This window comes from Synchiropus splendidus, chromosome 1 (assembly GCF_027744825.2).
Source record: "Synchiropus splendidus isolate RoL2022-P1 chromosome 1, RoL_Sspl_1.0, whole genome shotgun sequence".
Taxonomy (NCBI): domain Eukaryota; kingdom Metazoa; phylum Chordata; class Actinopteri; order Syngnathiformes; family Callionymidae; genus Synchiropus; species Synchiropus splendidus.
The window spans coordinates 26,948,151-26,964,033 of record NC_071334.1 but is presented as its reverse complement, the minus strand read 5'-3'; the positions used below and the strand labels follow the sequence as shown (position 1 = coordinate 26,964,033).

The window sequence follows — 15,883 nt, the reverse complement described above, 5'->3', positions numbered from 1 at the left end:
CCTCAGTGCTTCTTTTAACCCCCCTCCACACACCTACTCATTTTTGAAAGGCTTTCACTGTGCTTAGTTTATATGACAGAAAAGATGATGCTCTCAATCTAAGAATCAATGCATTGGTACAGTTAAGTCCTATGAACTCAAATTGGCCCGTTCATTGTTTTGAGTCTTATTTAATATGAAGCTATTACAGAAACAACTGGAGACTTTACTATTTAAAGATCTACTTTGCTCCTCATAAATCGGACATTTAATCTTGAGATTAAATGTCCGATTTATGAGGAGCTTGCTAACCAACCACCTTAACATGCATTAAAAAATGGATTTATTATGTTATTTGAGTGCAGATTGATCAGAGTGGCCATTAGACTGTTGATGTTTGTCTCCTTGTCCATGCTAATATCCTTTCCTTTTGTGTGTGTGCGCGTCCCTCCTCTCTGCTGCCCATGGAGCATTTGTGTGTGAGTGGGAGAGAGACAAGTCTGGTCTGTTTTAATGAGATTTTCTTTTCATGTTGGGGCAAGTATCGTGTCATAAAAACAGGTGACTGCCTCGATTCTGTGCTTTTTATCTCCGCCTGCTGAGAGCAACTTTTTTTTTTTTTTTTTTTCATCGCAGCCTTGTTCCCAGCCTTTAAGTAATTGGTCAATCAATGCTTAATGATTTCATGCCTGGGCCCAGGAAACCACAGGCATGCATGCCTTTGTCTTCAGCTCTGTGATGGATCTTGGCTGGAGCTTGCAAAGTTCTGTGGCGTTCTGGGCCCACGACTGAACCTTTCAATTGTAGAACTGTATGATTTGCCTAGCCCCTCCCAACTGTAGCATTTCTGTCCAATAGTGGGCCGGCAGCATACCAACTCTGCTGCTGCCGCCTCCTCCACGGCCTCACTGGCTCAGGAAGGTACGTCCCAGAGACACGCCCATCCACTTCCTCTTTACATGCACCGATTTCATTTGGTTTTTAGTGAAGTCTGGGCCCTCATTAGAGCCCTCAAGCTCATGCATGTGGCCTTGTCATTCACATTTTAAAACCGTTCCTTTGAGCTCATACAGATGCAAATATAATTGAGCATTAGCTTAATCATGTGGTAGTTTATGGTCCCTCCCGGTGAAATTAGCAAAGCAATATCTATATCCGGAAAAAAGTTAAATTTATACTTTTTTTTTACATTATGGTTAAGTAAAGGTTACCATATTGTGAGAAATTTGGCACAACAGAGAAACACTACTATGTATCTCTGGAAAAAAAACAAGGAGTCTTAATATCAAAATAGCCATAGATGACTTGATAGATGGTCTTTTTGCAAACTCTTAAACAATCCCAATATTCCTGTAACTCTACGTTTATGGAAATCATTGTGTGCTAGTCCATTAGAAATGCCTAAAATGCAACCGTAGATTTGGTCTAAAACACCATTCCTAAAATCCTGAATGGACTAGATTACTCTACTTCATCTTAAGTAGTTGCTCATTCCACCCTCCAAATTTAGTGACTTCATTCAAGCTCCATCCTGACCCCCAGCTGACTTCTCATGCCCTCTGCTATGAGTGGCATAGGGTGGCTGGGGGCAGGGGATGAGGAGGGGCATGTATCCTGGGCGCGGGAACTGACTCTGCAGGGGGCCGGCAAGAGCTGGGTTGGCGTGCTGCCATCGTCGAACCTGGTCCTGGTGGGAGGAAATGGTGAGAGGCGAGGGTGGGGAGCTGAGGAAGAAGAGGGTGATGGTTACAGCAAATCTGCTGCAGCAACTGTGATGCAGCATTTCTGCTGAAGAACTAGTGCCATCTCTCTTCCCTGGAGGTCGGTTTGGTGTTTTTCAAATCATCAAGCATCTCGAGCAGTAATATGTCACCTTAGGTTGGCAGCCAGCCAGCCTCTTAATAAAGTTGTCAAGATAGTTGCAACATTGTGCGGCACAAATGTAGCATCCAAAAACTTGTGACTTGATATTCAGACCGCTAAAACAATTGCAGTATCTCTTGCCCCCAGAAGACTTTTGGAATTAACTTGTTTTTATTCCGTCTAAGCCAATAGCTGTTTTATTGACTGTCAATTTTAGCAATAATCTGTATTCATGAGCTTGAAATGTTTCAATTATTGTGATTTGTTCAATACAAGAGCAGCATTATTGCTGAACAAGCTTGTAGGACTTCAAGTGGATCTTTTGGATCGACCATATTTTCTCAATTGACTTTTTTGAAAATAACATTTTAGAATTCAAGAAATCCCACAGATTTCTATTTGCAGCTTATCATCCCCCGGGGACTTCCTCCAGTTTATTTAAAATTCATCTGCTCGCCACGACTAAAATCACAGGATTTAGCTGCAACTTCATCCAACAATCGACTCTGCATGCTATAGTGTTATAAAATCTTTTTTGTCTGTTTTTATTCACTCTTCAGGTCTCAGTATCTATTCAGTGGAAAACCCAAAATCTTGCAATTTGATTTAGAATCGAACATCGATTCATGTTAGTAATTGCGTTGTGCTGCTGGTGTTGATGCTTGAATTTGAAAGCACTCAAACAAGACACACTGCTCTTGCCCCGCCAGGTGGGAAAGGGGTGGGAAGGTCGGCGATTCCAATGGTGGCTCCTTGGATCAAGTTAATCACAAGCAGTGTAGTGCAGAATTGATTCTCATCACTTTTCCCATCTGAGGATCACTTGTGCTCTACAGTGTAGATGAATTCTCTCAAGTTTGGTTGACATGAAAAGGCAGAAGATCTCATGTGTGTTGTGAAGGTTTGTCCTCTGAAGCACTCGGATTGCAAGCTTCTTTACTAAGACTGGAACAAGTTGCCTGTTTAAGTTTTTGTGAATATCTTGTGACATCATTGGTGCAGGCTGGCACTTTTTCTACGAGGGTTTCTTTTGTTTGTGCCTTGGTGATGTCACCGTTGAGATCCTGTCACTTTAAACCGCTGTCTTGCACCATTTTGAGTGTGGCTGAGAGGAGGCTTTGGCAGTGTGCTCTTGATATATCCTTTTCATTATATCGCCTTCCGACATGATGGGTGTTCAATCTAAGCTGTGTTTCTATAAAAGGCCTTTGCTGTGCTGCCTTTTTGCATGTGGGTGTCCAGTGTGGTTATATAAAATGTTCTCAGGAGACGCACCGCCAGATGCTTTGTAATCCATCCTTCCCTCTTCATCATCAAGCTGAGATATGTTTAGAAATCAGCACTTACGGCCATCTATTTTGAAGAGATTCCTCAGCCATTTGATGAGCTGTTTACAACATTATTGGAAATGGATTTCACTCTTTGGGGGAAAAAAAAAGAAAAAAAAAGATAATGCTGCCTGACCACCCCTCGTGGAATCGACCCTGCATTTGTGGAAGGAGCAGCTAACCCAATGTTTAACAATGTTGAATTCAAAGTTGCCCTGCATTCTCAATGATGGTATGATGGTTCTTGTACGCTACAAATACCCTGCTCTGGACCTGATGGTGACATTGCTCTTTAATTTGGTGTGAAATGTCGAGGAACTTGAGATTTTTGTGACTGGGTTGCAGATATCAGTCAACTCTAACAATGATGTGTCACAGCCTTAATTTGGCTCTTTAAAACCTGCTGATGCTTTAGAAAACAGTTTGGCTCATTTTCTTGACTCTTAAGAGGGAAGGATGCATTAAAATGGCATCTAAACACGTTCACTATTGGCACTGGTAGCTGTTTGATGAAATGGTGAACAACACGGAAGATAGTTGCACTTTGTCAACCTTCTGTTTCCTGTAGTACTGGAATGAGACAATTGGATGATTCTCTTGAATGCTGCATGATCTGGCCAAACACCAACTTTTGCATTTCTACAGCTGAGGTCGTGGAGCATGAATCGTCACTGTCCATTCTTGTATTTAAAAACTAAGTCCTCTCTTTCCCCCTTTTGTCCACCTCACATTTCTATTTGCAAGGTAAGAAACTCAAGAACAGATTTTTTTGTTTGTGTCAGGATGGAGAAAAAAATGGGGGAAACCATTAAAGCTTGATTAGAGGAGTGACCCGGGCCCTTTAAAGGAAATCGATGACTTGCATTAACCCTGCTTATTGCTGTCAACCCTGGCGGCAGTTTGAGTCCAACCATCAGTCTCATCTTAGTGGTAGAGGGGTCCTCTAGACAGGAAATGGATTTAGGAAGTTTACTTCCCTCTCGGGTTTCTCTCCAATCCCCAGATGGCGATGGAATGGCTCCTGACCTGAGAGGCCTGCGTAGCCATTGTTTCAGCGGGGGAGGAATAAAATACACCATTGAGTGGTCCTTTGCATTATCTCTAATTGTTCATAAGAGCTCAAGTTTACTCGTTGATCAGTCAAATAGTGCGCTGGGTTTGTGTATACGCAAAGCTGAAGGCAAGCATGAATGTTCTGTTTTACAGTGGAACTCAATTTTTTCTTGTTTCTCTCCCTCTCCATCCTTTTTGTTTTGTTTTTGTTTTGTTTTTTTACAGCATGCAAAAGTTTACTCAACAAGAAGTCAGATTCTGCAAAGGTAAGGTTTTGTCGTCAGTGCCTGCCCCCTGTTACCTCCGCACAGACGCCCCTCTCTCCTCTTGTAGCCAGCCTTGTTCTTTAGCTGTCCTGCCTGCCCTTAAATTTAGCTGTATGGTTTTAGCCAGACAGTGTACTGTGTGTGTGTATATATATATATATATATATATATATATATATATATATATATATACACACACACACACAGTATTATATTTTTCAGTGATCAAATTGTTTTGCACACCACTTACAGTCGTTTAAAACATTTTTTCAGCTTGTTCGGAATGAGTCTTGTCAGCTCAGCAGTGTTTTTTTTTACTGGTTTGGGGACTCATCATTACCCCTTTTATGACAAGCCATGAACCAGATCAAGAAAAAAAATGGTGAAAATAATGTGGTTTGAGCCTCTTATGTGACATTTTGCTTTGAAGAGACTTAGACATGGGCTTTCTTTGCCCTCTGTTCCTTTCATTGTAGCACTGGTATGATCTTTCACTGCTCTTTGAGGCACTTATGATGCATGATGATGAACAGTAGATCCTTCGTTAGTATTATCATGAGCCTGATTTTTATTTTTTTAATCCTGTCATGGAGGCAGTGGCATAAATTGTGATAAGATGTTTTTATTCCTGCTCAGGACCACTCAGTCCAAAAGGTTTCTATGAATGTAATTAAAGATGTGGGCCTCTACTACTTCACATGGTCCAGTTTTTATTTTTTTTGTTGTGACATCAAGGTCACGCGGTGTATGGAAGTTACATTGCCAATTGCTGATGTGTTGCTGCTAATGTTGGCATCACATCTAGACCTTTCCAATGATGTCAGCTGGGCCATTACCAGTTATTGTTTTAACACTGGAAAACTTGCTGATGTGGAATTGCTTGAGGCTTACTATTTACAAAGATTTTCACTGGTTTGAAAACCTGAGATAAGTGCAGATTATATTTTTGTCCTCAGATGTAAGTGGTATTCCAATTTTTTTTTGTCTGAGGAATTCAGGAATCGAACCTCTTCAGCTCCCTATGATCATTTAGTACTTAGTCCTATCAACGTCTCTTCTGTTTTCCCAGCACCCTCTGTCATGTTCCGCTTCTATCTTCGCTCTCTCCTCCTGCCTCCCTTACTTGCTCCTCTGCCCCTGGGGTCCCTCTGTGCAGTAAAGTGGTGGAGCCGTGGAGAGTTAGTGAGGCAGTAAAAAGGATGGTCTAGAGGCCATACTTTGCACCCACCCTCTCGTTTACCCCCATTAGTGCTCGACTGCCTCTGAAACTCAACCAAAGAGTATCAGCCTTATTTCCTGAAAGGCGTCTAATTCTAATGCTTTTGTTTGTGTTTACATAATCTTTACATTCTCAGCCTTCTACCAACAACAGTAAGAACAGTATAGTGAGCGCCATCAATGCCCTGAAAGACACCAACATGGCAGCCAACGCCCAGATGGTACAGTAGGCCCGTCGCACTGTCAGTTCCAGTCTCCCCCAGCATCCACCTGAGTAGATGTTGTGCATCATTTCAACTCATCTTAGTTGCTGCTTCTCATCCTCATATACAGTCAGAAAAATACAGCAGATCATACATGTTTTTGCTATCAACACTTACCAAGAGGGAATGTTTGGGCTATTAAGGAAACCAGCATGACATTGTCTTTAGAACCAGATCCCCTTTACAAAGAACAGAAGTTCCAATGTAAAACAATATAGCAACAATCTCCCCTCATTTTTCCCTTTAAATTCTCTTCATCCCAGACGTTCACTTGCCTTGTTTTCTTCATCACTAACATTCAATCATGATACTGATCTTCTCATATGCCGCAGCATGTGTTGACTTTTCATTGTAAATGCTTGTGTTGCCCTAGAAAACATCTCCTCATTGGTGTGTCTCATATGATGAGCTCAAAAGCTGGACATGCACTGTCACTTTCTTGTTTGAATTACTGCTCTCATTGTCAGCGCCGACACTTGTGATTAGAAAGGCAGTGTCGGGTTTTGACTTCATCACCAGGATTTAATTGCGTTCTTGGTTTCCCACATGAATGAGCCTTTCTTTGTGCTTTTCCCAGGATTTTGCAAACAATTGCAATATCTGATTTGGTCCGTGAGGGAGACCAACATGTGATGAAAAAAAATGTTGAACCTGTGTTGCTCATGTATAGTGCGGTGCATCCATTTTGAAGCTATTGTTGTTTAGAACACCAACATTTCCAGTGAGCCTCATGGACTTCATGCAATTTTGACGTCTAAATTTTATGCAACAATCTAAGAGCCTTCAATCAGAGATGTCTGCAACCCTCTGCCCTTTTGTTAGCATTACAGTTTATGTCCAGTTTTACCTGCCTGAGCCATGCCCACATGTGCTTGTGAGCTTTACACACATGTGCTTGTGGAAGTTTTGGTCACTGTGAAGTAACAGGAGGTTGCCCAGTTCAATTTGAAGGTGTTTCAGCCTGACCATTCTGTCTCGTGTCGCAGGAATCTCAGAGCACAGTGGTACACAACCCACCAGATGGAGTCAAGGTGGCTTGCATTTATCTTTTTTCTTAAACTGTAATCTGTTGCTTGATTATCTTCAACCTCTCATGACCTCCAGGGCTCAACAGAGAGCAATGCCACCAATGACGAGGAGGAAATGAAAGGTAAGAAAGGTACTTGGTTATTTTACCTCCCTTTTCCATTTTTGCTTTCCATCTCTCCTTCTCCCGCTTAGCAAAGTGTGTTTTGGACCATAGAGTCTGGCAGGCGTGCCGACATGTGTCTCACACTCTTGACTGTGTGTTTGTGATGTGTGGATGTGCGTTCTTTCTGCGTGTGTCTGGCTGCTTTTTATTTGTGTGTGCGTGCGTGCGTGCTTGTGTGTGTGTTCTAGCGGAGAGTTCAGCGCTGAGTCAGAGCAGCGCCACAGAAGAGATGCCCCCACTTCTTCCCTCACCTCAGAGTTCACCTGCCAGTAAGTTTGTTCATGGCAACCAGAAGCTTTCCGGTGGCCCCTGGCTAGGTCTAAACACACCTGCCTACCTTCCCGGCTTTTCCCACCTACCCAGGCTTTTTGTAGTCACCAACAATCTGTTTCACATGTCTGAGCTCCGTCACTCTGGTCTGAAAAGCTTTTTTAAGGGTTCCCACTGATTTGAAATGCATCCTTTATTATTTTAGGAAGTTATTGGGCTCTGCTTATTACATTTCACTGGCACTGCCATTTAGCTTTTTGTGAGAGGATTTGCATGTTTCTGTTTTTTTGTTTTTATGCTTTCTTGCGTTGTTTTTGTCGAAATACCTTTTCTGGTACATTTTGTGGTCAAGTTCTTAAAAAGTAGTTGAAAATGATTTAACCATAGTATGGAACCAAATCAAGCTCTTCACATCAGTGAGTATACTGACAATCCAACACTGTTAAAGTCAATCTGCCTGCCAACTCCATCAGATGTTTTCCAGCCAAATAAGAAATATGCTAATGATCAAGCTCACAAAGACTGAACCACTGTTTGATGGCCCTCAGCATCCCTTAACTCTGTCTGGTGAGGCTGTAAGCCACAGTGTTTTATGGATTTTGTGCAGTTGTTTTTGCGCAATGGTGTCTGCCCAAACAGCTATCTGACAACTCGACTGTTCGCTGCTGTTCAGTGTGAAGTTGTGCTTCCATCACGCAGTCACTCGGGGCTAAAATCCCAAACTTTTTTTTTTTAGGAAAATTCACTGTATTGTGAAAAAGTGGAGAAATACTGGTAACTGTTTAAACAATAACAGAGTGACCAGGCATGCATTTGTTGTTAGCCAGAATTGTCCTGCTTTCAATATTTAATACATTTAATGGCATATGATTTTCATTCCAAAATTGAGTCCATAAAAGTTTTCCTCACAGGCACAGTGGGAACCCTGAAAGGTGTGAGCGTGTGTGCGTGTGCGTGTGTATTTGTGTGGTTGTTTCCTGGTGATCACACCACCTGTCCCACTTTCTGGCAACCAGTTTAACCTTCATTTCTTCTTGTGCTGCACGTTTTTATTAAACTAAAAGGATTTCCCTTTTTTATTTTGATCCCTTGAAACCGGGGTCAAACACTCCTCTCCTCATTCCAAGATACACTCTTGTCCTGTGCTCTTAGTTTCCCTTCACTCAGACTTCCTGTCAGGAACACACGTGTTTGTCTTTCGATCTTAGTGAGGACACTCATTGCCATGATGCTTTCCCTACCCCCTCACCCTAAATGAAACCATCCAAAACAAATGGCTAAACTTAACCATTACTCTTGACCAAGCTAAAACCTAATTATAATAACTAGGTTATATTGAGGTTTTCACCCTCAACATGAAGTGAGGACAGGCCTAAATGTCTTCACTCTGTTGGTTAAAATGCCATACTGGTTCTTGCAACGACAGAAGTACAAGAAAACACACACACACACACACACACACACACACACACACACACACACACACACACACACACACACACACACACACACACACACACACACACACACACACACACACACACACACACACACACACACACACACACACACACACACACACAGAGCGAGATGGAGAAAATAATACACAGTGACTTCGATCTTCTTTGTGCTGCTGCACTTCATCACAGGAGGCTTTGTTAATGTTTATGAGCGGACACCGACACAGAATCACCATCAGAGCTGCACCAATGCTACATTAATAATCATCTCTCTGTCATATGTCTTCACATTAATCATTACTTAGGCCGACTTCATCATCATTCTTTTTTTTTTGCTGTTTTTTAACTGAAGGCTGCATCTAGTGCTGGGTGGTCCATTGTTTTGGGCTAAAAAAAAAAACGGCATGTATTTCAATACAGGACATTTGTTAAACCACAGTGAGTCTGCACTTACTTTGTTTCAAATGTAATAATATTAATACGTGTTTTTTCCATCCACTGGTAAAAAATATCAGCACCCCTTTGTGGAATGTTTTGATAGCACTGTGGCTTCATAGTCAACTGGCCCATTAAACTAACTTGGGATCCCAGGGAATTTTATATACCCCTTGCTTGGGATGTTGACATTTTTATTTCCACGATTGCCTGTTCTAGTCACAGGCTAGTGAAATGCACAATACTCAGGGTGTCCCAAAGTGCTACATCATGAAGTCGGCCATCATGGCAACAATGTCTTCCAACCTTGACTATGTTACCCCAAAAGAAAGAAAATTTTCACTCATCGCAGGGATACTCCCACCCTGATGCTTAAGCATGTATACCGAGTTAACTTAAATTTGATAATTCCGGGCTCGTGCATTCCAATTTGCACTCTGGTGACCTTTCATCGTCACACTCCCCTAACAGTTTTCTGTGAGGAACCCTGCTTATGTGTAATAAATGTCGCTGACACATCTCATGAGCTTGTTTAATATAAGGGACAGTTGAATGGCATGAATGAACTAAAGGTATATCGGAGACAAAAAAAAGGTACAAAACTGCTTTTCTGTAATTCATGTCTACGTATCAGAGTGATAGCGGTATGTTTAAAGACCATTTGGCCACACTGCCCAGCACTAGTGTTTGTTGTGTTCTTTTGGCCTGATTGCATGTCCTCTTGTTTCATCTTTTCTGTCTCCACGCGTTTGTGTTTTTGACCATCAGTTGTGTGTTTCAGTTCCACCGCATGACGCAAAGCGCATGGCATGGAACAGCACGGGCAACAGCTCCTGCCCCGACTCTGATCTCTCACAGTCGCCCGTCCTTGCTGCTCCACTAGGGGGCAACACTGTCGCTGCTAACGGCAACACTAAGCCCAGTAAGAACACGTCAGCACTAATGGAGCACTCCTGCTGCTACTCCCCATCACAAACTAACTGCTTTCTCATCAAATTAGCCTCTCGCAGCAGCACCCTGTTGCACACGCACAAACACACACACGCTATGGGCTGTCCACACCATCCAGCACATCTTGGTACGGGACATAGGTTGTGTGTCGGTGGTTTGGTATGGGTTTTGCTGGGAACATCTGACTGAAGAAAACTATGCAGTTTTTAAATTAAAACAGACAAAAACAAACTATAGCTGGATGATGCCTGTCAAGTGAAGAATGGAACACAATGGACAACGGTTCCAAGTCAATGTGTCCAATGCAGAGCCTTGTTGGGGTCCAGTAGCCAAGTTAGGAAAGTGACTCAGCATTTTAAATCAGGTGGAAGACGAGGCTGGTCGTACCGCTGTCGTCTTCTAACACCATCGTGCCAGACACCGCAGCACCTTCAGATGTCTGCCGGCGTAGGTTTCTGCAGAGCACAGGTGGTTTGGCTCCTCAAGTCACTGTAATGTAACTATGAACTATTGTTCAACCGCTGGCACTAGAAATTCAGTGTCATTCGAAAAAGCCTTCACTTCACCTGAGATCAGTGTTGAATGAGTAGTGATCAGGGTTCAGTATTTGCTGTGGGAAGATGTTGAGCAGGGGAACTAAACGTCTGCAGTTGGCTCCTGGTGGCTGAAGTCGGCATCATGAATTTGACCTAAAGCACAGGGTTTAGACGCTGACAGTCAAGGTAAATGAAACATGTCAGCCTGGTGTCTGTGGGCATCAGAAGCTTCTGGTTTTGCAAGCCTTTGTTAAATAACTGGAGAGGCAGCAGGGATGATGAAGACGATGACGACATCATCGCTGTCTCAAGTGTTCTCCAGGGCCACTTTGCTGAGCACATAGTCGCACAGTCAGCCGCGAGCGGACAGAGCAACGTCACCACAAAGATCACCCTGCTTCTCTTTGTTGGTCATGCTTGTCGCTTATCATCCGTCCATGTCTTCTTCCACTGTTGCAGCCCGTAAACAGGAGATTATCAAGATAACGGAGCAGCTGATCGAAGCCATCAACAACGGAGACTTTGAAGCTTACACGTGAGAACATCCACGCGTTGAAGCAATGACACGATGGCCTTTTCTCCCACCGTCTCACTGCTATACCTTTTCTCCCACAGACGGATTTGCGATCCTGGACTCACCTCTTTCGAGCCGGAGGCTCTGGGGAACCTTGTGGAGGGCATGGACTTCCACAAGTTCTACTTTGAGAACTGTAAGAAGAACCTCTTTACTTTTCATCAACTTCCACTCTCAAAGGACTGAAGCTTATCGAGTCTTTTTAAAACTCTCAACACTGACTGGAGACTGTTGCACAGTGCGGCAGCGGTTCGTGCTGCAGCCTCACAGTGAGAGGGTCAGCAAAGTGGGAGTTCATGTTTTTGTTGTACAAAACTCCTGTTTTATGCTAACATTTTGTTTTGATAATATAATGCCTGCTTTACATTTTTTGTCATGTGTCTTGAAATTCATCACAGAGAAAAAACGGCTGTGTCTCGACTTGTGCCGCCTCTGGCTTGTTTTTTTTTTTTCCTGATCATAGTGTTGAGCAAGAACAACAAGCCAGTGCACACCACCCTGCTAAACCCTCACGTGCATCTGATCGGCGAGGACGCGGCGTGCATCGCCTACATCCGCCTCACGCAGTTCGTGGACTCCACAGGCCGCCCACGCTCCAGCCAGTCCGAGGAGACCAGAGTTTGGCACCGCCGCGATGGAAAGTGGCTTAACGTTCACTTCCACTGCTCAGGAGCGCCGGCTGCACCACTCCAGTGATCAGGTGACTGACACACTCCCCCCTGAGGTGCCGGCTTGGATAACACCTGCCCTGTCTCTCCGCAGTGGTCCAGAGCCTCCAGTCTACTGGAGTGTCTGTTTTGGGGGGCAGTTTTATTTTCAGCAAGCGTGTTTGAGGAGGTGCGTCCTCCGCGTGGATTGGATGGTGCCGAGAGCCCGGCCGGGTGTGATCGCATCCCTCTCCACCGTATCAACCAATCCTCCTTTGACCTGCTGGGGTCGGCTGAACTCAAGACTCCGCCCCCCCTCCCTCCGTGGGATGATGCATGCATCTGGCGCCTGACCAGAGGGCCCGTCTTTGCCCTCTAGCCCCTCCCCCCGGCAGCCATCTTCTTTCTGCCCACGCGAGATGAGACGTCCCGGGGGAGGCGAGAATTGTGACAGTTTCAGTTATGAATATACCGTGTAAATTATGACTAGATGTTCCAGAAACCACCGAAACCCAACCAAGCTTTTCTATTTAGCGCAAGGGAGTTGATATCGGAGACGCATTTCGGCATTCTTGGTTTGACCGGGTAGTTTCTGCTCCCGGATGTTGAGATTTTCCCCTTGAGGGGTGGAGAGACAGTCGAGTCGGAGAGAGAGAGACTTGAGATTGAAAACATGAAGCACCAAAGTGTAGAACTTTAGGCTTTATATGTGTTTTCTTTGTTTGTGTTCTCTGAGACAATGGTGACGTATGAGGTCTTTTACTTTCGTTTGCTCCTCCGGTGTGTGTTTTAGCGTCCTGTTCCCCTTTGTGTTCCTGTGAAGAGCCTCTTTGTTTTCGTCTGGACGTTTTTAAAGGTTTTTATTTGAAAGAGGGATTTTAAATGTGCAAGTTTCAATGTGCAAGCTACACGCGCGTCCTGTTGTGTCCGAACGTGCGGGCAAAGCGTCTGCATTCTGCATGTTTGCCCGCAGCCTCACCCCCGTATGACCTTTGACTCCATCCCGTTTTTACCTCTCCAGATGTGCTGCGCCTGTTTGTGCCCGCCGCCAGTCTGCGATGTTCATGATCACTGGGTCGGCGCCGTGTTTGTATAGACCAGTGTAGAGAAGTGTATTATATGTACATCAGAGACGCTCCTGAGTCAGACTTCTCCCGCCCTCTGCTCCTCGAACCGACAGAGTTTGGACCGCAGGAGTGACAACTTTATCCGTACCTGCGTTAAGACGAAGCTGCGAATGCTTTCTTCATATCGCACATACGCCTGCTGGTGTTTTTGGCTTTGTAACATATCTGCGCCACCACGACGCCCTCCCCAGCCCCCGCCTCCTCTGTTCCCATGAGCTTTAGTGGTGTTTCTTTGTACCTCTCTGTCGTTCCCGTGTTCCTTGTTTGAGTTATTCTGTCGTGTGGATTTGGCCAAGCTGGAGTTCTGCACTCTTCCTCTCACACTAAAAAAAAAAAGGGAAAAAATATTAAGGGAGGCCAGAAGGAGACGACACACAAAACCTGATTGAATGAACTAAATTATTTATAAATGTAATCTACCCTTGGTGGTTTTTAAACTTGTGCCTGCGCAGCTTTTTGGGACAAGCGAGTGTGTGCAGGTGTGTGCGCGCGTGACGAACGAGAGAAATAGTTATATGCATGTTTCAGTTACACATTTCTACCATGTACCTACCTGAATGAGGATGGAGCTCGTGTTAATATATGATATTTGCATCTTTTGAAACAAAGAATTTCCTCCATCTCGAATGTTTAATAGGTGACATGATAAAAAGTTTAAAAAAATAAATAAATAAGCAATTTTTTGTTTTCTAAAGGATCAGGAGCCGTAGCTTGGTATGAGGCCCTCGATTTTTAGCTTTTTCTTTTCCCTGCGTTGTAATGATATAATATTGGGCTGCGCTTCCTCCCCCAGCCGTCACATGGATGCTGGAGTTATTTTTTGTTTTATTTTGGGTTTTTTTCTTTCTTTTTTTTGCATGATCATGATGTAAAATGGAATACAACCATGAATTGACGACTATCAAGTGTTTGTCTGAGTGTTAGTTGGTCTTCATCATAGCTTTGTTATTCTTCAAAAACTTGGATCTTGAAAGTATTTAATAAAAATACTATTTCAGCACTGGTTCCTTTGTACAGACTTCCTTTGTTACCCACATCAGATATGTTTTCTCGAGGCCATAAGATATTCTCATGTTAAAATAGTCTGAAATGTTTTTGAATAATTGTCGGCATCATCTCAGAACCAAAGTGAAACTATTTTTTTTTTTCTGCATTTTAGTCAATGCAAAAAGAAGAGGTAGACAACCATTCATGTCTGTGGATGTGATACAGGAAGGCATGAAGAGGTGTCATCAGGAAGGATGGACAAGATGTCGTAGGTTAAGGTGGAGGAGGCTCACTTGCTAAGGATATGTACCTATTTAAATTGACAATAACTTTCTCATAGTTTTGGACCGACATTGCTGACTATCACAAGATGTCGTTCAGTCGGTGTGTTGTGGGCAAAGATAGCATGAAGCCGCCTCAATGTGAAGGAGGATCTGCTAGAGTCCAAAATAAAACCAGGTTGCCATGGTGACCATATTAGAGTGGGCATGCGGTAAACTACCCTGCTGCTTTTTTCAGAATAAACTAACGAATGCCGACCCGTTCGTAGAGCCTCTGCCGTTATTAATGATGTTTCAGAGCAGCGGCCTTGAGAGCCCAAAAGGTTATTGACGCTGTTATTTTCAGAAGGTCTGCAAAGTGGGTCACCTCCCCTGGTTCATCTTTCTGGCTGATTAATGAGCCAAGGGCTGGTATTGGTTGACTCAAACGCCTCTCAAAGGCACTTTCAGAATCATCCGTCCGTCTGTGATCTTCAACGTGTCTTGTCCTTGATGGACAAACAACTAAATCTGAATTGGATGAGTGACCAAACTGTGGACGTCTGATTGTGCTGGAAATAGACTGAATATGACATATGATTATGAAAGTCAGAGCAGTAGACTTTTATTTATCAGCTGTAGCTTCCAGGTCTGGTGCTTTGAGATTGAGTCACACAAATGATCTTGACTTGGAAGGTATGTTAAGATTAAATATTATAATATTTATATGTGTTTCTTGATGTCCAACATCCATATGTTCTGATTATCTAATTCAATTTTAATCCTAAATGCATAACCTCTTGTTGTTTGAATCCAGCTTGAGACGGCTCTGGGTCCTTACTAGGTGCAGTTTGTATATTCATCCTGTGCTTTCATGGTTTTTATTCCCACAGAGCAGAAAGTGTGCAGAGGTTAGTCATCTGTAGGTGCGTCGCTGTGATCTGCTCCTGATATAATGTACAGCTCTGCACTTGTCTCCTCCTTGTTCTTGACCAAGTCGTGTCATCTCAGCTCATTATGAAGCTGTTCACAATGACCACAGCTGCCGGGAATCCAACCCCAACAAAAGAGGAGATCATCGGGACTCTGGAGTGAGAGGGTCCGAGCTAAGGCGATTTACAGCTCATTGTCTCTCAATTCATTAGTGCCACACAAGCTTTCCTCAGCTGAATGATGAATGTGGATGTTGCTCAGCTCTTGTTAACCAACTCCACGCTGGTGACCGCGGTCAGACCTACTGTGAGTTGCTTTCATGTCAAGCTCGCAGGGGACACCCTGGACAGCTCCTCAGTACCTAACTTCCTCAGTGCCACTGTTTCCAAACCATACAACATTGCTGGTCTCACCACCCTTTTGTACACTATCCCTTTCATCCTTGTCGACATCCTTTTGTCACACATCACACCTGACACTTTTCTCCAATTATTCCATCCTACCTGCACACGCTTCTTCACCTCTTCCTCACACTCTCCAT

The 15,883-nt window shown here is 43.7% G+C and overlaps 1 protein-coding gene across 20 annotated transcripts in view; it reads left to right on the top strand.

Moving 5' to 3' along the window:
• LOC128752735 (calcium/calmodulin-dependent protein kinase type II subunit gamma-like) overlaps positions 1-14,165 on the top strand; it is a 36,024-nt gene extending 21,859 nt beyond the window's left edge. The window contains exons 13-23 of one of the 20 annotated variants that reach the window (XM_053854269.1): positions 838-900; positions 4,449-4,489; positions 5,845-5,928; positions 6,957-7,001; positions 7,075-7,120; positions 7,351-7,431; positions 10,109-10,249; positions 11,274-11,349; positions 11,430-11,524; positions 11,852-12,088; positions 12,151-14,165. In XM_053854269.1, the coding sequence (XP_053710244.1) occupies positions 838-900; positions 4,449-4,489; positions 5,845-5,928; positions 6,957-7,001; positions 7,075-7,120; positions 7,351-7,431; positions 10,109-10,249; positions 11,274-11,349; positions 11,430-11,524; positions 11,852-12,084 (905 nt within the window). In that variant the 3' untranslated portion in view covers positions 12,085-12,088; positions 12,151-14,165. Of the gene's footprint in view, positions 1-837; positions 901-4,448; positions 4,490-5,844; positions 5,929-6,956; positions 7,002-7,074; positions 7,130-7,350; positions 7,432-10,108; positions 10,250-11,273; positions 11,350-11,429; positions 11,525-11,851; positions 12,089-12,150 lie in introns of all 20 variants that reach the window. The other 19 variants (XM_053854268.1, XM_053854270.1, XM_053854275.1 and 16 more) reach the window with 19 other exon arrangements.
• Positions 14,166-15,883: the final 1,718 nt, after the last annotated feature.